This window comes from Pinus tabuliformis, chromosome 9 (assembly GCF_031772625.1).
Source record: "Pinus tabuliformis cultivar Carrire ecotype Pingquan chromosome 9, CPIR1, whole genome shotgun sequence".
NCBI lineage: Eukaryota > Viridiplantae > Streptophyta > Pinopsida > Pinales > Pinaceae > Pinus > Pinus tabuliformis.
This window is the reverse complement of record NC_142307.1, coordinates 1295071245-1295095588: the sequence shown is the minus strand read 5'-3', so window position 1 is coordinate 1295095588 and position 24344 is coordinate 1295071245. Positions and strand designations below refer to the sequence as shown.

Here is a 24344-nt window from a genome sequence, read left to right as displayed (position 1 = left end):
AGCGGCAGTAGAGAGCAGCTCATCTTGAGCCAAGGTCAGTGTCGGATCGCCAATGGGAGCGATATTTTTCTCACTTGACTTCTGCCAGTCATTTCTCTGTATGGATTGCTAGATTTGAGCATTCATAGTTTTGTACTCAGATTTACTTCAAGTTTTTCTTTAAAAGGAAATTTCTCCTAGTAAATTTATTTCAATTGCATTTGTCTTTGGCAGTTTAGTGGCTGTCAAAACCTGTTTTTTGTTGCTGTTCACTGTGTTTAAATTTGCAGCTCTGAGAAACAGTGTACAACAATCCAGCGAAAACCCCTTGTGATTGGCATGCACCGGTCCAAAAGGAGAGGACAATCTGTAGCGACAAGTGAAGGAAAATTTATTACAAAGTCTTCAGCTGGAATTCATCATTTGAATTAACTTTGCATCATTTTTTCAGGGTGTAGTTTTGGGTTCAAGAAAGAGGTAACAGGGCTCATATGATGGCCTTTTCAGCTTTAGTGGACCATGGCTTTTTGGTTGCCTCATTGCCTATATGATGTAACTATCTTGTACTTTGTTGTACTTATTTGTTATTTGAAGTAATATAGGAAGCATTTTCCACAAAAAAATTGCGTAGTTTCTTTTCTTCAGAGTTATGGATCTACAATTGCAAATAAGATCTAATAACACATATCATAAAATCATAATTATGCTTATAGTATGGACTATTAGAATGAGTGAGATGATTCTAGGATTGAGAGAGCTTAATTTTATACAATATAAAAAATGCATTTATTAACTTTTCAAGGATGCAAGGAAAATCACAATGTTTATTACATGTAAACATACACTAATTGATCTAATCTTTTGAATTTAATCAGGATTGTGTATGATGTTTTATCTTTCTAGCTCATTCTCTCAAACTTGAAGTATTCTAATTTCTTACCCTATTGAAAACTATGTGCTGTTATAGTTTTTTGGTTTTCTTACCCAGTCTTTTCAATTTTTGTATTTACTATTGTTAGTAAAATTACTTGTTTTCACAAATTGTAGCTGTGCAAGAGGAGATGGCCGCCGTTCAAGATGAATCCTGTTTTGGAAGTGTTCTAGATTTGGATGTACTGGGGATTAGTCTTTCGGATGACACTTTAATACCAGGGGTTTCTATTGCGTCTTCAAGAGCTCTGGGTTTGGCAGGTAGGTTAAAGTTGGAAATTCTTAAATACTCTATTGTGTTAATGATCACTAGGTAATGCCTGTCAAAAACCAAATCATATTTGCTTTTGGTCTTGTCTCAGTTGAGAGCATAATTAGTTATCACTTTTAAGTTTGTGACATCCATTAATGATAATTTACTTCTCAAGCAAGAAATGTTTGTGCATTTATGAAAAAACATGTAAGATGATGCTATTTTATTTCTTGGACACAACTTCCAATTCTTTCAAGAATACCTTCTGTAGAAATGTTATCACGGGCTCATCTTATTGTTTACATGAATTAAGGCAGAGAGGTAACATTAAAACAATGTTGTATTCTACTAGGTTGTTTACATGAATTAGGGTAGAGAGGTAACATTGCAACAATGTTGTATTCTAATAGGATTTATGATAACACATCTTATTGTAGAAGATGCTAAAATGTGGGTGATGAGACGTATACTTTCTGACTTCTAGCTTCTGTCAAGATTATATAAGATGCAAAAGTCATTAATCAGGAAATAAATCCTTTTGAGTGTTTGAAGTCGTTCAACCTAAGTTCCAAGAAATGTCTAACCCACCCATGTACCAGTGTTGGAAATTCACCGAAATGCGAAAACACCCTAAGCCATATGTTATGATGTTTCATAATTTGGAAATGTTGTAAGGGGTGGCTCAAGGCTTTAGATTCTGTGGGCCCAAGCAAGTACCCATGAGGAAATGGGACACATAGGAAGTCTAAATAGTAGAAACCCCAAATCTATTGAAATATGAAGACATATTAACCTCTAATTCTTTTCTAAATCTATTATTTTCTTTCAAAACTCCCTTATTGCACCATTTTGGGGGGTCGGGGTTTGTGTTTCTAGGCATTCCTGTTTTTGAAACCCATACCACAAGTGCAACCTTAGGGGAATTAAGAGGGGTTGTACATTTCCACCACAACACCACCCTCTCTCTCTTGAGTTGGCTCTCCTTGGGCACAAGGGGGTATCCCCAACTAAAGTATAAAATAACTTTAGAAATAGAATGGATGGTGGATTGAGACTAGTGCCTATCCAACTTCGGTAAATGGAGTCTAAACGATATTAAGATGATTCACATATGGTGAATGATGATGGTAAGAAATGCTGTCATAAATTCAAAAACTCACGTATGAATGATATTCCAGATCACTAGAAAATGATAATATGTTGGCCCTTCCATAGACACTTCACTTCTGTTGATTTTTGTGTAGCATCGGGAGATATTCCTGCGTTGCTAAAAGGTCCCCAAGTCAGCCTGTTGTCGCGCGGATTGACACGACAACGCTCAGACCGGGGGCTGTCACTCTGATCCCCGATCCCTCCGTTTAAGCCTGTCTCCCGCGGCTAAGGGGGGTAGTCCCTGTGAGATGATGAGACCAACTGTCGACCAGTTGGTTGGGAGACACGAGATACGATATAAAAAGCACTCGATAGATTTGATTAATTTAGCAGACCAGTGCCTTAAGAGATTGTGGTTAAAACGATTACTTGTTAAATGATATAAAAATATGGATCGTGAACATCAATCATTTGTTATCGAAAGGTATCAGCGAAATCACATGACCAAAACGATATCCAGCAACTGAAAATTTTGAAGAGATAAATGCCTTAAAACACCACGAGAAATAAACCATTAACCAGATATCATGTTCGCATCTCGACTTGAAAATTTTAGATCTCAGCATGAAAGATAATAATTCCCGAAAATGACTGGATCTGACAAAGAAAATTTTCCACAAAATTTTTTATGCTTTCTCAAAATTATTTTTTTTATTTTATCATTTTTTTATTTTTATTTTTATTTATTTTTTTTATTTTTTTTTGAAATTTATAAAACTTTATTAAAACTAAAACTTAAAATCTAATCCTAACTAAAATCTAAAACCTTAAAATCTAAAAATAAAACTAATTTAACAAAGCCTAAGTCTTTTTTATTTTATATTATAAAAATCTAAAAAAGGAAAAATCTAAAACTAAAATCTAACATAACCTAAATCTAAAATCTAAAAAAATCAAATCTAAATTTAAAAAAGATAAACTTTATCAAAATCTAATCTAATTACTACAAAACAAAATTTTATAAAATCAAATTCTAAATAAAAAAACTATTTCTATAGCCTACGGATAAATGAATCTTTTTATTTTTTATTTTTATATCAGAAAAATCCCTGAAAAGAAAAACGATTTGCTATGAAATTTAAAATCTAAAAATTAAAATCTAATAAATCTTAAATCTAAAGAAAAGAAAACTTAAACTAAGACTATGACAACGTATGATATTAAATTAAAAATGAAACTTAAATCAAACGCTACCACTAATGTCTAACAACAAAAACAAAATATATATCGTGACCATAGCTATAGCATACAATACAAATGAGTGATTTACCTGATACGTGAAAGCATTGACGTGAAAACCCTATGCGGGACAGGAAAAGGAAATTCTGTGCAGTTGACGACTTACCTTAAGATGAAACGGCCAGGCAAATTGCGATGGGATATGGCTTCGAAGCCCTGGCTCAGCAAAGGGTGGATGCAACGCATATAAACAGTGAATCGATTTTGCAAACATTACCAGTCGGCTGTCAGATTCGATTCTTGCGTAATAAAACGAGTTATCAGTTGCCGGCGTGAGCAAGGTTTGATGCCCACGCAAATGCTTTCAGGAGAATAGGATTTCGATACCTGGCCCGATGATGAAGATGCCAGACAAACTACAGTCGTTGAGGATCAAATCGAAACTCGTTTCCTTACCTGGAGCTCCCACTGTTGATGCATGATAAAATGGAACCTCATGCGTAGTCTTTACAGATGTCCGTGGGTTTTCTGACGGCAAGGAGGGATCAAGGTTTTCGTATGCAGCAATTTTGAATTTGTAATGCGAGTTGCTGATTTCCGATTGACCACAGGAGAATGATTGCCAGAGAAACGCTTTTTCCAATACGCACTTCTATGCAGGAGTCAAAAAATATGGCCTGGAAAGGGATGGGTATAGGAGAGAAAGGTCTGATGGATGCAGGGCAAACGAATGCAAACAAAAACGGCTATGTTTAAAACGATTTCTGAGGGTTGCATTTGCAGGACGTTCTGAACATGATAATGCCTTCTTGCAGGGCTTAAGGTTTGATCTGAGATGCAATCAATGACTTAATGACTGTGAGGATATAGCTCTGGCAGATTCGCAAGTTGAAAAGCTGAAAAGGGCAGAAAAAGAGAGTAATAATGATTGAAATCTGGTAACCTGATCACAAAACTTTCGGTCTTTCTCGCTCAGAAACCCCTGAAGAAAAAACCCTGATCCTGAAATGATGAAATCACCCAAAAAATAATATGTACATAAAACCGAAATCAAAAAACCCTAATAAAAAAAATTTCGAAACACTAAAACAGCTGATTAATGTACAGATTTTGCCCCTTAACAGCCAGATTTGGCAATAAGCACGGAAATATTTTAAAGAAACAGAAATTTTAGATTGTCACTGTGAAGAACTTCAGAAAATCTCTCATGTAAACTTAGAAAAATAAACCGAATGATAGACCCAGGATCAAAATCCAACTGGGCTCAACACAAAATGCTTGTGGGAGTTGGCTGGTTCAGCCGAGAACTTCCCCTAACGCCCACCAAATCTTCTTCAATAAGGGTTTTTTCTGCACAGCTCAGAACAACCATCAGTAAAGAGGGCAAAAATGTTGCTAGATCTCATAAAGTAATGGAGATACCTGCCATTACTTCAGAAACCCTAACAACACCCAAACCCTAGCAAGTGAACAAGATACCTGTGCTCACAATACTCTACAAGAAGCTATTATTAACGGCTGAAAATAACATATGCAGAAAATTAAACAATCTCACAGCATTTCAAGAGAGTAACACCAGCAAGATATGGACCCCAAAGTCTTCTTTTATTAACCAGAAACAGATTTACAAGAGAGCTTCTTCAGTATCAGACTCACAGATCCGATTGATTTGAAATGACCACCTAAGACCCTATATAAAGGAAATGATCCCAACGGCTAGTTCGAATGATCCATGTAGAAATGATCTCGACCGTTGATGAGGATCAAGACATCTCTTGATCTCATCCGTCGATTTATTCACTTAAAATATTATTATTTTATTTAATTTTTTAAATTTTTTATTATTTTTTATTTATTTAATTTTTTAAATTTTTAAATTTTTTATTATTTTTATTATTTTATTTCATTTTTTTTTTAAATGGATCATCGAACTAAGCCTTCGGAAACATCACCTAGGACCTAGGACTTAGGACTCACGAGGGGATTTAAAACATTTTCAACCCTCAAGACACATTTCATGATGACTTTTTACAATTTACATCTCAAGGGGACAAACCCACTTAATACAGACCCTCACAAAACACCCAGTTCTGCGACACAACGATAATCTAGCAGATCAACACACTAGGATTCTCCTAAAGTTCCAATGATAAAATCCATCCCGGCTTTGGGGTCAGGTTTGAAGGAAAACTCTGCCGATCCATGGATCGGCGAGACGAAAAACCTTCCGGGACGTAGATTACCACTAGAAAGTTAGGTCCACCTAGGCAATTTTACATACATGACTCATATCTGCTAAGATTATTTACAATTCATACATGCAGACTGGGTTTACAATCAAAATGATCAAGCTGCTGATGACTGCAGGATGGCACGGAAACGCTGATCAGGTGCTGCCCCTTTTTGCAAAGAAAAGGGGGGTGTACTGCATGGGTAGTTGACCAGTAGTGGTCAACATCTGGCTCTACTTGGGGACACGTTGCTGCACTGTAGGAATGTGAGAATCCAGAATCTGCACCCATACAACACACAGATAAAAATAAGTAGCGTCCATTCCAAAATCATCATATACATTAAGCACAGGAAAGATAAAAGCTCTTCATTTATTGACTAACTAACAACATGAAAAGTAAATCTAATCCTAAAAACAGAAATGAAATGCTGAAAAGACAAGGTGTAGGGTTAGAAATACGATACAAAGGATGCCCTACGGCATCAGATGTGTTCAATATAGTGCATACTGAGCATTTGCCTACTTTCAGGCAAATCTGTCGGCTGCTTGTCGGATGTACCATGTCCAATTCTGCATAAGGTAGGACCTTTTCCTATCCGAAAATCAAGCTGCTCACGGCCGTCTGATGCGTCAAATCTTCTTCTCTTTTTCTTTCTCTTACGCTTTTTCTTTCTGGCAGGTTCAATTACTGATGACCTGGAACTTTCTGTTTCAAAACTATCAGATGAAGTATGCGTGATATGTCTTTCTTTATCCTGCATCTGATCTTTATCATTCTTAAGTCTGTCTGGATCACCTTCAATTAACCATCTTTCAATCGAATCAATAACCTCCTCATAATAAGATGGAGCTTGTTGCAGCAAATGAGAAGACTCCTGATCTGTTGATGTTACCTGGTTTCTTTCATCTTCCAATTGCTGAAACCTTTGAACCTGTATTTTAAATGCATCTATCTGACTATAGTGTTCAACCTTTATAGCGCTGATTTGTCTGGCATGGTGTTCTTGCATATCTTTTATTACTTTAACATTTCCTTCCTTTATGTTCATCAAGCAATGCTGTATGGAATTTATTTCTTCTCTGTGATTTGCTTGCATGTCAGCCAACTGATTATTATGATTGAATGTCATGATAGTCATTTCCTCATCCATAGTGAATAACTTATTTTGCATAGAGTCAATTTCCCTATCATGATCAGCTTTCATGGTCACCATATTTTCCTCTAAGACTGACATCTTGCTATGCATGTTTCCAATTTCTGTTTCATATTTAGTTTTCATGGCCTCAATTTCTTTAACATGCTGATTTTGCGTGACCTCAATCTCCCTATTACGTTTTTCCAGGTGGGTGCATAAAGTTTTCACATCATTGACATAATTAGTTTGATTGATTTCCATATTTCTTACCAACATCATTAGATCTCGTAAAATTTGTTTTTGCTCTTCCTTTTCATTGTCATTTGTCCCTGATTTTTCACTATCATGAACTTGATCTGCAATATTTCCGGTGGATGACACATTCTGACATGATGAATCGTCTTGGGATCTTTCAGCTGGACCTCTTATCAAATTACTTTCATTCTGTTGCACAATTTTAGAGGTAGAAGGCAAGCTGTTTGGACTATCATATCTATCTTTAAAAGCATTGAGAATGTTTTGTAAAGAAGTGAAAAAATCATTAGGAAAATTATTAAACCAATTCAAGGCATCACCCTCTAAAGAATGGACAAATAGACGCATCTTGAAATCTTCATGATTATATTGAGGAAATCTACAATATAAGATCATTACACAAGTAAACATGTTTAAATGCTGTTTAACAGTGACCGAATCACCACCCGAGAACTTAAATAATTTAGAAATGGCCTCTTTCGGAAGATCATGGAGATTATCAGTAAAATGACATGGTTTACATGAATAATCCATGATGAACAGTAAGTGATCAAATGGATGATAGAAAGAGATTTCTGCTCAAGAAAATTAAGAGATGAGAGAAGTGGAGTCGCCACTTGAACAATGAATCTGATTCTAGGATCCAAAAAGTAACCACAAGCAGATATGAGGAAAGCTTCTTGTCTGGGAAAAATGAGAAAAATGGAGTCGCCACCCAAACAAGAAACAAACCCAAGAGATGCTGCTGATATGGGATGAAAAGATGCCAAAAATATTGAATCTGCCAGCTCAACTGAGAGATGAGAGATGAGAAGATGAATGTCGATGAAACTCCAGGAACAGGGAAACTTCGTCCCCGGCAACGGCGCCAAAAAATGTTGGCGTTGCCGGCTCAAACGAATGATAGGAAGATGAACGATGAATGATGAAAAGATGATGAAACGCCGAGAAAACAATTTCCCCGGCAACGACGCCAAAAAATGTTGTCGCGCGGATTGACACGACAACGCTCAGACCGGGGGCTGTCACTCTGATCCCCGATCCCTCCGTTTAAGCCTGTCTCCCGCGGCTAAGGGGGGTAGTCCCTGTGAGATGATGAGACCAACTGTCGACCAGTTGGTTGGGAGACACGAGATACGATATAAAAAGCACTCGATAGATTTGATTAATTTAGCAGACCAGTGCCTTAAGAGATTGTGGTTAAAACGATTACTTGTTAAATGATATAAAAATATGGATCGTGAACAGCAATCATTTGTTATCGAAAGGTATCAGCTAAATCACATGACCAAAACGATATCCAGCAACTGAAAATTTTGAAGAGATAAATGCCTTAAAACACCACGAGAAATAAACCATTAACCAGATATCATGTTCGCATCTCGACTTGAAAATTTTAGATCTCAGCATGAAAGATAATAATTCCCGAAAATGACTGGATCTGACAAAGAAAATTTTCCACAAAATTTTTTATGCTTTCTCAAATTTTTTTTTTTTATTTTATCATTATTATTTTTTTATTTTTTATTTTTTGAAATTTATAAAACTTTATTAAAACTAAAACTTAAAATCTAATCCTAACTAAAATCTAAAACCTTAAAATCTAAAAATAAAACTAATTTAACAAAGCCTAAGTCTTTTTTATTTTATATTATAAAAATCTAAAAAAGGAAAAATCTAAAACTAAAATCTAACATAACCTAAATCTAAAATCTAAAAAAATCAAATCTAAATTTAAAAAAGATAAACTTTATCAAAATCTAATCTAATTACTACAAAACAAAATTTTATAAAATCAAATTCTAAATAAAAAAACTATTTCTATAGCCTACGGATAAATGAATCTTTTTATTTTTTATTTTTATATCAGAAAAATCCCTGAAAAGAAAAACGATTTGCTATGAAATTTAAAATCTAAAAATTAAAATCTAATAAATCTTAAATCTAAAGAAAAGAAAACTTAAACTAAGACTATGACAACGTATGATATTAAATTAAAAATGAAACTTAAATCAAACGCTACCACTAATGTCTAACAACAAAAACAAAATATATATCGTGACCATAGCTATAGCATACAATACAAATGAGTGATTTACCTGATACGTGAAAACCCTATGCGGGACAGGAAAAGGAAATTCTGTGCAGTTGACGGCTTACCTTAAGATGAAACGGCCAGGCAAATTGCGATGGGATATGGCTTCGAAGCCCTGGCTCAGCAAAGGGTGGATGCAACGCATATAAACAGTGAATCGATTTTGCAAACATTACCAGTCGGCGGTCAGATTCGATTCTTGCGTAATAAAACGAGTTATCAGCTGCCGGCGTGAGCAAGGTTTGATGCCCACGCAAATGCTTTCAGGAGAATAGGATTTCGATACCTGGCCCGATGATGAAGATGCCAGACAAACTACAGTCGTTGAGGATCAAATTGAAACTCGTTTCCTTACCTGGAGCTCCCACTGTTGATGCACGATAAAATGGAACCTCATGCGTAGTCTTTACAGATGTCCGTGGGTTTTCTGACGGCAAGGAGGGATCAAGGTTTTCGTATGCAGCAATTTTGAATTTGTAATGCGAGTTGCTGATTTCCGATTGACCACAGGAGAATGATTGCCAGAGAAACGCTTTTTCCAATACGCACTTCTATGCAGGAGTCAAAAAAGATGGCTTGGAAAGGGATGGGTATAGGAGAGAAAGGTCTGATGGATGCAGGGCAAACGAATGCAAACAAAAACGGCTATGTTTAAAACGATTTCTGAGGGTTGCATTTGCAGGACGTTCTGAACATGATAATGCCATCTTGCAGGGCTTAAGGTTTGATCTGAGATGCAATCAATGACTTAATGACTGTGAGGATATAGCTCTGGCAGATTCGCAAGTTGAAAAGCTGAAAAGGGCAGAAAAAGAGAGTAATAATGATTGAAATCTGGTAACCTGATCACAAAACTTTCGGTCTTTCTCGCTCAGAAACCCCTGAAGAAAAAACCCTGATCCTGAAATGATGAAATCACCCAAAAAATAATATGTACATAAAACCGAAATCAAAAAACCCTAATAAAAAAAATTTCGAAACCCTAAAACAGCTGATTAATGTACAGATTTGGCCCCTTAACAGCCAGATTTGGCAATAAGCACAGAAATATTTTAAAGAAACAGAAATTTTAGATTGTCACTGTGAAGAACTTCAGAAAATCTCTCATGTAAACTTAGAAAAATAAACCGAATGATAGACCCAGGATCAAAATTCAACTGGGCTCAACACAAAATGCTTGTGGGAGTTGGCTGGTTCAGCCGAGAACTTCCCCTAACGCCCACCAAATCTTCTTCAATAAGGGTTTTTTCTGCACAGCTCAGAACAACCATTAGTAAAGAGGGCAAAAATGCTGCTAGATCTCAGAAAGTAATGGAGATACCTGCCATTACTTCAGAAACCCTAACAACACCCAAACCCTAGCAAGTGAACAAGATACTTGTGCTCACAATGCTCTACAAGAAGCTATTATTAACGGCTGAAAATAACATATGCAGAAAATTAAACAATCTCACAGCATTTCAAGAGAGTAACACCAGCAAGATATGGACCCCAAAGTCTTCTTTTATTAACCAGAAACAGATTTACAAGAGAGCTTCTTCAGTATCCGACTCACAGATCCGATTGATCTGAAATGACCACCTAAGACCCTATATAAAGGAAATGATCCCAACGGCTAGTTCGAATGATCCATGTAGAAATGATCTCGACTGTTGATGAGGATCAAGACATCTCTTGATCTCATCCGTCGATTTATTCACTTAAAATATTATTATTTTATTTAATTTTTTAAATTTTTAAATTTTTTATTATTTTTTATTTATTTAATTTTTTAAATTTTTTATTATTTTTATTATTTTATTTCATTTTTTTTTTTAAATGGATCATCGAACTAAGCCTTCGGAAACATCACCTAGGACCTAGGACTTAGGACTCACGAGGGGATTTAAAACATTTTCAACCCTCAAGACACATTTCATGATGACTTTTTACAATTTACATCTCAAGGGGACAAACCCACTTAATACAGACCCTCACAAAACACCCAGTTCTGCGACACAACGATAATCTAGCAGATCAACACACTAGGATTCTCCTAAAGTTCCAATGATAAAATCCATCCCGGCTTTGGGGTCAGGTTTGAAGGAAAACTCTGCCGATCCATGGATCGGTGAGACGAAAAACCTTCCGGGACGTAGATTACCACTAGAAAGTTAGGTCCACCTAGGCAATTTTACATACATGACTCATATCTGCTAAGATTATTTACAATTCATACATGCAGACTGGGTTTACAATCAAAATGATCAAGCTGCTGATGACTGCAGGATGGCACGGAAACGTTGATCAGGTGCTGCCCCTTTTTGCAAAGAAAAGGGGGGTGTACTGCATGGGTAGTTGACCAGTAGTGGTCAACACAGCCTAAATAAATTAGGCAAATTTTTATATTAAAAGGACAGGTCGGCCCAGGAAGAATTCAAGTCGGCCACCCTATGAAGAGGTGTGTCTCTTGGGTTGTCACACCCCCATTCAACTTGTATAAATAGACATTGTGATGCCTCATTTCAACACCAACGAATAACAAGTTTTCTCCATCATTATTGTCTTTCTTGGATAGCCACACGTGTGGAGAAGGAAGACAAGTTTGACCATATTGATCGAGCTGATTTGACCTCTATTTTGACAAAGTTTGACTTGCATTGAACGAGCTATTTTATCTCATATTTGACCATAGAAGACCGCAGGGCTAAGTTGTCTGTTCAATTTTCTTAGGGCTATATTGTTCTTTTCTTTAGATAATTTTATTTCTTAAATTCACCCCACAACATCAATACATTATTCAACAACATATGCAACTATATAGAAAGAACAATATCATCATCAATGCAGCAGAACATAAAGGAACAATAGAATAAAAGCATTCACACATAGAGACACCAGGATTGGTTGGAGACTAGGGAAAGACCCACTACAGGGAAAATCTTTTCAAATTCTTCTTCTTATTAGATTGTCATTGAATGTTTTAGCAAAGAGAGAGAGTAGAATGATCCATATCTTCAATCACAAATCTATCCAGCAAAATCAACTAAAAAATATCCATGAGATGAACCCAACACTACTAATAATCAAAACCTTGATTCAAAAGCCTGCAGTCAATTTTTGTTCACTGCTTCAACTGGTGAACTCTGCTGTCAATTGATGAAATCTGCGGTCAACTGAAAAACTCAAACCCTAGGTCCCAATTGCACGCAAAGAGTGATGTGTGTGTGGTTGAAAGTTGAAACCCTCCAACCACACGCATGAGCCTGTGTGCTTGCAGTTATAATCGAAAATTTCTTGTGTCAAGCCTGCAGTCGGAAACCAAAACCCTAACGCACATGTGAGCTTCAAACCCTGCAATCTCGGCCCTGTACGAACCTATCTCCGTGACCCAGCCTTGGATCTGTGCGATCCAAACCCAAATAAAGAAGAATGATCATGATGATGATGATGTCCAAATGAGGGTCACTTGACTTGTATTTATAGCCATCCATGGGTGTCCAATTTCTCTTTTGGGCCGACCTATCCTTTTGAGCACATGCGGGCTTTTCTTCAAAAATACACTTTCCCTTGTCCAAATTGAGTGCTTCAATGGTCAAAATTGCTCCTCTCAAAAAGAGGAATCTAGTCCCATGATTGGAATTTGTCACTGAGTTGCCAAAAATTAATACTCCCTCTCAGCTAGGGAGAAATTCCAATCTTGTCCTCATATGTCAACACTATTCATCTTTGCTCATCTCAACTCATCTCTGCTTATCTTTTGATTGTCCTTGCTAATATGATGAACATTCTCGAATCTAAAAGAAGAATTTGACATCAGAGGGGAGCCCAAGCTATCACCCTCTATCCATCAGGGAGCCACTTCTACCACCCGGAATCATTGCCAGCGGAAAGCCAATGTTGCTAACCCGGAAACTCTGCCAACGGGGAGCTAATGCCACAACCAATGATACTCTGCTAGCAGGGATCCCAATGCTACAACCCAGGAAAATCTGCCAGCAGGGAGCCCAATGCTACAACCCAGGAAACTCTACCAGCAGGGAGCCGAATGCTAAAACTTGGGAAAGTCTGCTAGCGGGGAGCCCAATGCTACAACCCGGGAAACTCTGTCAATCTTCCCAACATAATCTTTAAGAGTCAGTGGTAGAACACCTGCATCTCTAGCTTGAGCGGGATGCCACTTACAATAAATAGTAAGGATTACGCCTATCTCAAGCAGCCAACACCCATTGGCTAGATGGGTGGGAAAGACAGATGCCAACTGGGGTATACTCTGCAAAGACCAAGATAGGGGAGCAACTTCTTCCACCTTATGGGTAATAGATAGGGGAGATACCCTATTTTCCAAAGATCCCTCAATCCCAGGGGCCCTACATCTCAATTCCTCACGCTGGGAGCTCAGACAGTGGGGAAGAGCCCGCTCAGTGTCCTCAATCAGCCCAGACCCTTACTTAGGAGGGTCACATCATCAATTCATGCTGCTCTCTAAAGATCATTATGCTCACATCCAGAACCAACTTAATGATCTCACTGAAGAGTTGCTTCAAACATCACCAAGAGAAGAAATCCTCTGTTTTCCTGTTCATGCAAGACATCAATTCAAATATTATGTTAGAATAAATATATGTCACAAAAGGAGACCTGTTTCATCCTCCTTCTCACGGAGGCAGCAACCACAAGCCTAAGCTTGTCTCATACAACAAGACTATCACAATCTATGAAGATTTCTCAATCCTAGCTATATATGGGATTCTCTGTCAATCGGATCCCACTCTTTATTGTCGCAATGTATCACTGTCACATCCAGATCCTACTCAAACATCTCTTCAAAGAGCTTCCTTAACCAAATTGCCCCATAGCTAGCCATGTTAGCAACAATGTACTCAATGTACTCTTTCAATTATCAGAGTATTCATGCAGATTCACATCTCCAGAAGATCTTTCATCTTGAACTCAGTGTCCAACTCCTTCTTATGCTTGATCATCAGAGGATCACTACTTATCAAGAATAGATTGTCAGCATATAAACCAAAATCAAAGGCATCCCTTGGACCAATTTTTGAGGTTCAGATTGAAATTGCTTCCAGGCTTCACCAAGTAACTGTCAATGCGAACATGCTAGGCTCGCGGAGCTTGTTTCAAACCAAGCAATGCTTTCTGCTATCATAACACTAACCAAACCAATATATCTGGCCTCAAACAAATCAATATTGTGTAATCAAATCAACCAAAACTTATCGTCATGTCATCAATTGTCATTTACCAAGCAATATCAAACTTCATTAAGCCATCCACATGATCATAATTATTTTTGTTACTATATGCAAATGCATACACCATGGATAAGCTATATAAGGTTCTGCCAGCCATTCATTTAGAATAAAAATCACTGCATACTACAGACCCCTGAAAACACAAGATAAGCCAAGACATTCACATTCTCTATAATAAGTCAAACAGTATGAAGACCTTAGAAACTTCCGTGCCCATAGAACTTGTAATATTCCTAATTAGCCATGGCTAATTGGAATATTTGATTTTGCTCAATTTTGCCTTCTATAGTTGTTTATAAATAAAAAGGTGAGGAAAGGGGGGACATAACTCACTTTATGAATAAAGTCACTCCCTAGTAGCACAACATTGTAACTTAAAAGGGGAGCCAAGGGGGCCCAAGGACCACGTAGAGAAGGGGCCCATGTAGACACTTGGAGGGACTGTGCAGATGGAGAAGGAACACGTGGCAAGAGAGAGGCTATGTTGGAGGAGGTGGGCCTTAGGGTTTTGAGAGTGGCCAACGCAATAAAGGAGAGAGGAGCCTCCTCATTTTGATCATTCGATTATGTTGCATTTGAGCTAGTCACTTCGACTTAGAGCACGCTGGCTGTTTAGCCTGTCTACAACACTGTTTAGTGCATCGAGTGTCTCTATTCGGAGATCTCACCATTAGCCCCGGGGGACTTCGAGTGCCTGCTCGGGCAAGGTAGTTTCATCAGTATTTTGTAGGAGGAGTGATTTATGGAGTTGAGGAGAAGCGGAGTATTTTGATGATTGCATAGTCTTGAGAGGGGAGGACGCAGTTCTTTTGGTAGGAGCTCTGGATTGGGGTTTTGTGGAGGATTTGAGCTTGGAGATTGAGCAAGGGATCAACCCTTGCATATTGGAGGATTTTGGCAGAGTTTCGGGTAAAATTTTGAAGGATTCTCTTCAGGAGCAGCGCGGAGCCTTGAGAGATAGCGTAGATCCTCAAGGGAGTGATTTTCGGGGGTCAGCTATTTTAGAAAAGCTTTCTGGGCTTTTCTGGGTTTATTGATAGAGGTTGATTCCAGAGTTTCAGCATTTTCTGAGGAGGGGAACAGCCCCAAATCCTCATTTGATTCCAGCAGTAGCAGCAGCGCAGCAGTTCTCCGGCAGTTTGGACGTAGTTCAGAGAGGCCATTTCCTTACCATTCTGAGTGTATTTCTTCACTTGCCTTGTGCAAGTCGAGGTGCCATCTTTCTGATCACCTCTTGTACTCTCTCCATTACTCAGTATAATAAAATGGCTTAGCATTTCTCTCTGCATTTCTCGAGTATCTGCTTATATTCCATGTATACATTATTGTATGCTACATTACTGTTATTTCTCTGGTTGGAGTTTGCTTGTGTTTGAGGGATATCTCTGATAAGGGATATTACAGTGGTATTAGAGCATAGATCTGGCTTAGCCTGTGGAGCTAGCAGTCTATGACACCGAGGGAGAAGCCCTACATCTGTTATAGAGGTAGGAAATACAGAGATATTGAGCAGAGGTTGGAGAACACCTACAAAGAGGGAGACTATGTTCGGGTGGTGGACATAGAACAGGAGGAGCCTGTGGTGAACACAGGACAGGAGGAGCCTGTGGTGGATGCAAAGCAGGAGGATCCGATGGTAGATGAGGACGGGAAGAGATTTGCGGACATGCTCCTCAAATCAGTGCAGGATCTATCGAGGCAGATCGAGGTGATGGGGCAGAGATTCACGGCGGTGGAGGCTAGACAGCGTGAGAACCCACGGGTTTTCCAGGTTGGTGAGGGATCGAGTACATCCCACCATTTACTAGAGCAGGGTGCCACTCAGCGTGACACTACTCAACAGATGGCCTCACATGCCCCTACACGCTTTACCATGCCCACTGTCCTAGGAGCAGACACTGGGGCCGGACCCCAGTAGGAGGCAGAGCCCGGTCATATGGGTGATTATTTTGCAGAGTACCACGCCTATGGCTAGGAGTTCAGGGATGCTTTCTCATTCAGAGACTTTGTTCAGCTCCAGCGGGATAGTAGACCCTGCGACCATCACAGAGGGTACCGGCATTATCATGATGGAGACACCCACTGCACAACGAGTAGATTCCACTTGCCTACGTTTGATGGTTCATCAAACAGTTCGACAAAGTCTTGGGTGGAGAAGTTGGACAGCTATTTCCAGCTTAACCAAATGTTGGAGACAGAGGCCATCAAGGTGGTGACATTGCATTTGGATGGTGAGGCCCAGGACTGGTGGTTCCATGGGTTGGTTACACTCAGACACTCCACAGTGACGACATATGCCGAGTTCACCAGGAGACTGATAGAGAGGTTTGACCGGAGGGATCCAGAACAGCACTTTGTTGAGCTGACGAGGCTCAAACAGACTGGGAACCCAAAGACATACATTGCAGACTTCTTGAGGGTTTTAGTGATGGTGCCTGATCTATCCACGGCACAGAGGATCTACATGTTTGTTGAGGGGTTAGCAGAGCCACTTCGGGGTCTAGTCATATCCACTAGACCAGCCACACTCCAGGATGCTATTAGTAGGACCCAGGACTTACAGGATGCCTTACCCAGGACTCGGACACCTTACCCCCAGAGACAGGCTTTCCAGCCTAAGGGGAAGGATGTGAGGATTCCACCTCCAAAGGGGAATCTAGGACGAGCACAGATTGATGATGATGCGAGGAGGGAGCTGAAGAAGAAGCGGTTGTGCTTTACCTGTCAGGAGCCATGGGCATTGGGACGTAGATGTGCTCTTGGAAAAGCACATTTTATTGAGGTCTTCTCCGAGAGTAGCGGGGAAGAGGATGAGGAGGATGATGTGGAGGTAGGAGATAGTCATGCCGCGTAGGATCCTTTGCCACCTCCACCACGAGAAGCAAGTGGTGCAACTTTTGCACCAACCAGAGGGGCCCTTGCAGCATTGCGAGGAATTCCCAAGTATTTGACGCTGCGCGTACGGGGGACAGTATGTGGCCAGCGAGTATGAGTTTTGGTTGACAGTGGGCCAACCCACAACTTCATCGATGCACAGATGGTTGAGCGGAGAGGTATACAGATAAAGAGCTTCGATGGCTTTTCAATTTTGGTCCCAGGAGATCAGACCATGGTGTGTGCTCGTTATGTTCCAGAGTTATCAGTGACGATGGGCACCTACACACTGACTGACCACTTTTTCGTGGTCGATATTACAGAAACCAACATTATACTTGGTGTTCAGTGGCTTATCACTCTAGGGAAGGTCACGACAGATTGGAAGGCCCTAGAGATGGAATGGGATGATGAGAAGATGGGGAGGCATGAGAAGATACGGGGACAGCACACATGTCCGCCTCAGACTATTTCGGCTCATTGGATGGAGGCAGTCTTCCGGAAGGGAGACATAGAGTGGGTAGTGGAGCTGCGTGCATCAGAGGCAGCGTCTACAGGGCAGATGGTGCACCCAGAGATATAGTCCATCCTTGACTAGTCTGCCACAGTGTTTGGGGAGATTTCGCCGGGACAGCCACCGGACCGAGGGTTTGAGCACACCATTGAGCTTGGGCAGGGCATACAGGCAATGATTACTACCCTCTATAGGCATCCCAAGGCCTATCGGGATGAGATTGAGCGGGCCATTCAGGAGTTGTTGGCTCTTGGGCACATTCGGCCGAGCACGAGTCCTTTTGCTTCTTCCGTGGTGTTGTTGAAGAAGAAGGACGACACATTGAGGATGTGCATTGACTACAGAGCCCTGAACAAGAAGACCCTGAAGAACAAGTACCCCATACTTAGGATCGATGAGGTGATGGATGAGTTGAGAGGAGCACGATTCTTCTCAAAGATTGATTTGAGATCTGGGTACCATCAGATTTGCGTGAGGGAGTAGGACATTCCCAAGACTACCACCAGGTGTCCCGATGGGCACTTTGAGTTTTTGGTGATGCCCTTCGGGCTAACCAATGCCCCAACTACATTCTAGTCCTGCATGAATCACATCTTCCGCAGTCACTTAAGGAAGTTTGTGTTGGTGTTCTTTGATGATATTCTCATTTACAGCAGGACTTGGGAGGAGCATCTCTAGCACATTGAGACAGTGTTGCGCATCTTGGAGGAGTAGCAGTTTTATGCCAAGCTCTCCAAGTGTGAGTTTGAGTTGACGGAGATGTTGTACTTGGGACACATCATAGGGGTGGACGGAGTGAGAGTCCACGAGGAGAAGATCAAGGCCATCAGAGATTGGCTGGAGCCGAGGAATGTGACAGAACTCCGGGGATTCATTGGCATTTGTACTTACTACCAGAAGTTCGTCAAGGGTTTCTCACAGCTTGCTGCACCCCTGACAGTTCTGACGAGGAAGGGGGCATTCAGTTGGTTGGATACAGTGCAACGAACCTTTGACAGGCTCAAGGAGGTTATGAGCAGCTGCCCAGTGCTTGTATTGCCGGATTTTTTGCAGCCATTTGTTTTGGAGTGTGATGTGTCGGGAGAGGGGGTCGGCGCAGTGTTGATGTAGGGAGGTCACCCTATAGCCTTTGAGAGCCAGAAGCTCCTTCCGCATGAGAGGTTGTATTCTATATACGACAAGGAGATGCTGGCCATTATGCATGCATTGGCCAAATTCCGGCAGTATTTAGTGGGTAACAGGTTCAGGGTGAGGACAGGATCACAACAACCTCAGGTTCTTTTTGGAGCAGAAATAGTTACAGGAGAGGCAACAGAAGTGGATCAGTAAGATCCAAGCGTATGACTTTGACATTGAGAATGTCAAGGGTAAGAACAACGTGGTAGCAGATGCCATTTCACATAGACCAGCCACGTTGTCTCTTATGAGCTTGGACACAGACTGGAGGGCTCGACTCTTAGTAGAGTACTCCAAGGACAAATTTGCATGTGAGGTTCTGGATGGGCAGGTGGCGGATGACATGTACAGGGTAATCGATGAGATCATCTACTATAGGGACCGGATCTTCTTGACTGAGGGATCTCAGCTCAAGAAGAAGATACTTCACGCATCACATGATTCACCATTGGCCGGCCATCAGGGGTTCACCAAAACTTACAGGGCCATTAGAGAGAGGTTCTCATGGAAGGGCCTGAAGGAGGACGTACTCTAGCATATCCGAGAGTGCGATATTTGCCAGAGGAACAAGGGGGAGATGAGCCATCCCGCAGGATTATTGCAGCCTCTTCCCATTCTGGAGGGGAAATGGGAGAGTATTTCGATGGACTTCATCACAGGGTTGCCCATGGTGCAGGGCAAGGATTGTATCTTTGTCGTCGTTGATCAGCTGACAAAGTACGCACATTTTTTCGCCATATCCGCACACTACATAGCAGCGCAGGTGGCCGAGTTGTTCTTCAGAGAGGTCTTCAGACTACATGGTCTTCCTAAGACCATCATCAGTGACAGGGACAGCCGTTTCATGGGCGGGTTTTGGCAGGAGCTTTTCCGATTGGTGGGGACGAAGTTGACACCGAGTACCAATTATCACCCACAGACGGACGGGCAGACGGAGATAGTTAACAAGTGGCTGGAGGGCGACTTGTGTAACTATGTCAGTGGGTAGCAGCGAGCATGGCTGAAGTGGCTGCATTTGGGGGAGTACTGCTACAACACTACACATCACATGTCCATTGGTATGTCACCATTCTATGCTTTGTATGGATATCATCCTTTATCTTTTGCTGATGTGATGTTTGGTGCTAGCAAGGCTCCGAGAGCCAAGATTTGGATCCAAGAGAGTCAGGATATTCTCTGAGCTCTCAAGGATAATATGGCTACAACGCAGAACTAGCAGAAGCTGTATGCTGACAGGGGTCGGGTGGAGAGACAGTTTGAGGTAGGGGACTTGGTCTACCTACGATTACAGCCATACCGACAGTCGTCACTGAAGAAGAAGGGAGCTGATAAGCTCAAGCCCCGCTTTTATGGGCCATATAGGGTGATACACAGGATTGGACAGGTTGCGTATGAATTGGAGCTGCCCCAAGGCAGCAAGATTCATAACGTTTTTCATGTATCATGCCTAAAGAAGGCATTGGGGCAATAGGTGACAATGACAGATGAGCTACCACCCACGGATGATGAGGGGCATTTGGTGTTGCAGCAAGAGGCTATTATTGATACCAGGGAGAGGCAGCTACGGAGCAGGACAGTCCGGGAATTCTTGGTGAGGTGGAAGAATTTACCGGATGAAGATGCCACTTGGGAGAGTGAGAAAATTTTGCAGCATCCATCACTTCAGTTGCTTGAGGACAAGCAACATTTTGCCAAGGGAGACTGTAATATTTCTAATTAGCCATGGCTAATTGGAATATTTGATTTTGCTCAATTTTGCCTTCTATAGTTGTTTATAAATAAAAAGGTGAGGAAAGGGGGGACATAACTCACTTTATGAATAAAATCACTCCCTAGTAGCACAACGTTGTAACTTAAAAGGGGAGCCAAGGGGGCCCAAGGACCACGTAGAGAAAGGGCCCACGTAGACACTTGGAGGGACTGCGCAGATGGAGAAGGAACACGTGGCAAGAGAGAGGCTACGTTGGAGGAGGTGGGCCTTAGGGTTTTGAGAGAGGCCAACGCTATAAAGGAGAGAGGAGCCTCCTCATTTTGATCATTCGATTATGTTTCATTTGAGCTAGTCACTTCGACTTAGAGCATGCTGGTTGTTTAGCTTGTCTGCAGCACTGTTTAGTGCATCGAGTGTCTCCGTTCAGAGATCTCACCCTTAGCCCCGGGGGACTTCGAGTGCCTGCTCGAGCAAGGTAGTTTCATCAGTATTTTGCAGGAGGAGTGATTTCTGGAGTTGAGGAGGAGCGAAGTATTTTGATGACTGCGCAGTCTTGAGAGGGGAGGATGCAGTTCTTTTGGTAGGAGCTCTGGATTGGGGTTTTGTGGAGGATTTGAGCTTGGAGATTGAGCAAGGGATTAGCCCTTGCATATTGGAGGATTTTGGCAGAGTTTCGGGTAGAGTTTTGGAGGATTCTCTTCAGGAGCAGTGCAGAGCCTTGAGGGATAACGTAGATCCTCAAGGGGGTGATTTTTGGGGGTCAGCTATTTTGGAAAAGCTTTCTGGGCTTTTCTGGGTTTATTGAGCAGACGCTGATTCCAGAGTTTCAGCATTTTCTAAGGAGGGGAACAGCCCCAAATCCTCATTTGATTCCAGCAGTAGCAACAGCACAACAGTTCTCCGACAGTTTGGACACCGTTTAGAGAGAGGTCATTTCCTTACCATTCTGAGTGTATTTCTTCACTTGCCTTGTGCAAGTCGAGGTGCCATCTTTCTGATCACCTCTTGTACTCTCTCCATTACTCAATATAATAAAATGGCTTAGCATTTATCTCTGCATTTCTCGAGTATCTGCTTATATTCGATGTACACATTATTGTATGTTGCATTACTGTTATTTCTCTGGTTGGAGTTTGGTTGTGTTTGAGGGATATCTCTGATGAGGGATATTACATAACTCTTCCATCATCTGCTCCATACTGTAGGTCTGTCATATTCCTCGTGTGCCCCTGATCTTGTGGATAAGACTTTAGCTTTTGTGACCTACAGACACAACTGCACCCATAGGCTTTCTTCCGTGCGGTTTTGAGGCCTATAACCACACTCTTAAGCCTTTCTCCCAATGGTTGTGGCTTGGACTATCAGAACTTGCCAAAACTACTTCAACAACATCAGCTGGTTATTCATGTCCAGAATCCTTCCTTCAACAGTCAAGCCCTAGGTGTTAAAATCTCAAGAAGTGTTTCTCCCTCCGAATGAGAAACCTATTCAATCATCACAATCAACCTTGCCATCTATTATTTCATCTTGTAACACTTGTTTGTCATTGACAAGTGTAACTCTTCTCTTCCTGCAACAACTATCTTTACTTGCACCTTGGATGATCCTCAAGAAGGATCCACTTATCACATCTCATCAAGAGGTTAGAAGTACCCAAATACTCAAATATACATGCTGGAAGTATAATCAATGATCATATCAATAAATCTAAACAAAATAAAAAACATAAAGAAGTAACATAGATTGAAAAAGTACTTATCTTCAATGTGAGGTGATCATCTTGTTGAGAAATCTAGGGCATCAATAGTTAGGTGATTTTTGTTCAATTAGTGACTACTTGTGAGTGCTTTTTACTTCTTTAGATTAGGATTTTCTACTTAGATTATTAGTGTTCTTCTTCATCAAACAACTACCAATGCATGAACATAAATAGACAAAAGACACAAAATGTAAGCTATCAGGCAGGGCCAAAACCTCTCACTCTTTAAGAGGAAAACCTGCACAAATTCTTCTTATAGAGATTCCAATTGACGAATACCAAGACCAAGACCCTTGACCTAGTTGCCACTCCAAGACCAAGACACTAGTTCTCTTGATTGTCTTCTGCTCTTTTCTTCTTCTTGACTCCTCTTCCGCTTTGACCTTCTTAGCACTGAGATCATCTCCTATCTGAGCATATTGTGATAGCAACGAACTGTAGACACACTTGAGATGGCACCAAAACACATCACTGTAATGTCACCGAAATGTCATCACTGTAGCAACATTGAAACACTGTGATATATCACTGAACTGTAGCTCCTTCATAGCATCGAACTATAGTCTCTATTATAGCACCGAACTGTGGCTTCTTCATAACATCGAATTGAAATATATATATGCTTGTCCGAACTATGTTCCTCCGTTGTAGCACCGAGACCTCTCAGAAATCTGAACTTTTGTTTCTGTGATTAGACCAAAAGATCCTCGTTGTTCCTTTATCACTTATCCGAGTTTCTTTTGCACTTTGACATCTGAACTTTAGAGATAATCTGAGCTTCTTTCTATACCCTGTCACCCGAATTTCAGAGAGATCCGAACTTGTTTCTCTGTGGAAATGTGAAGACCCCATCCACATATATATAGTAGTTGTCCCATACAAATACGCTGACATGAGAGTTCGAACAGGTGTGTCTCCATATTAGGTGAGCCGACATGAGTTTCTTACTTTATCTTGAAGCCAACTTGCAGAGGAGTAGCATGTGCTTGTCTTGGAGGGCTATTTGATAATCCTATAGACTTAAATACATTTGTAACATGCCCAAGAAGGGTTCTTCATACATGACATTGACTCTTTTTTTACTTTAATGACAAATCCTAAAGGCTCTCAGTGAGATCCATCTAAAAATAAAATCTCTTGCTCATGAAAACCATGAAGCAAGCATTACAACAATAATTTTATTTTTCTTCTTTTCATCATTTACAAAAATCACAATTAGATGTCATTATGAAGTGTAATATTCCTAGTTAGCCATGGCTAATTGGAATATTCGATTTTGTTCAATTTTGCCTTGTATAGCTATTTATAAATAAAAAAGTGAGGAGAGGGGGACATACTCACCTCATGAATAAAGACACTCCCTAGTAGCACAATCTTGTAACTTAAAAGGGAGCCAAGGGGGGCCAAAGAACCACGTAGAGGAGGGGCCCACGTAGACACATGGAGTGACTACGCAGATGGTGAGAAACACATGGCAAGAGGAAAGCTACGTTGGAGGAGGTGAGCCTTGGGATTGAGAGAGGCCAATGCTATAAAGGAGAGATGAGCCTCCTCATTTTGGCATTCGATTATGTGCATTTGAGCTGGTCACTTCGACTTAGAGCACGCTGGCTGTTTAGCTAGTCTACAACACTGTTTAGTGCATTGAGTGCATTGAGTATCTCTATTCGGAGATATCACCCTTAGCCCCGGGGGACTTCAAGTGCCTGCTCGGGCAAGGTATTTCCATCAGTATTTTTGCAGTAGTTTCATCAACATTTGGCAGGAGGATTGGGCATCTTGGATGACTACGCAGTCTTGAGAGGGATGACACAGTTCTTTCTGGGAGCAGTTCTGGATTGGGGTT

General features: G+C 40.7%; 1 protein-coding gene across 1 annotated transcript in view; it reads left to right on the top strand.

Annotated features, from left to right (window-relative positions):
- Nucleotides 1-24344, top strand: part of ATAB2 (RNA binding protein) — a 248859-nt gene that overhangs the window by 195825 nt on the left and 28690 nt on the right. The window contains exon 4 of the mRNA XM_089440581.1: nucleotides 1027-1170. Within this exon, the coding sequence (XP_089296707.1) occupies nucleotides 1027-1170 (144 nt within the window). The remainder of the gene's footprint in view (nucleotides 1-1026; nucleotides 1171-24344) is intronic.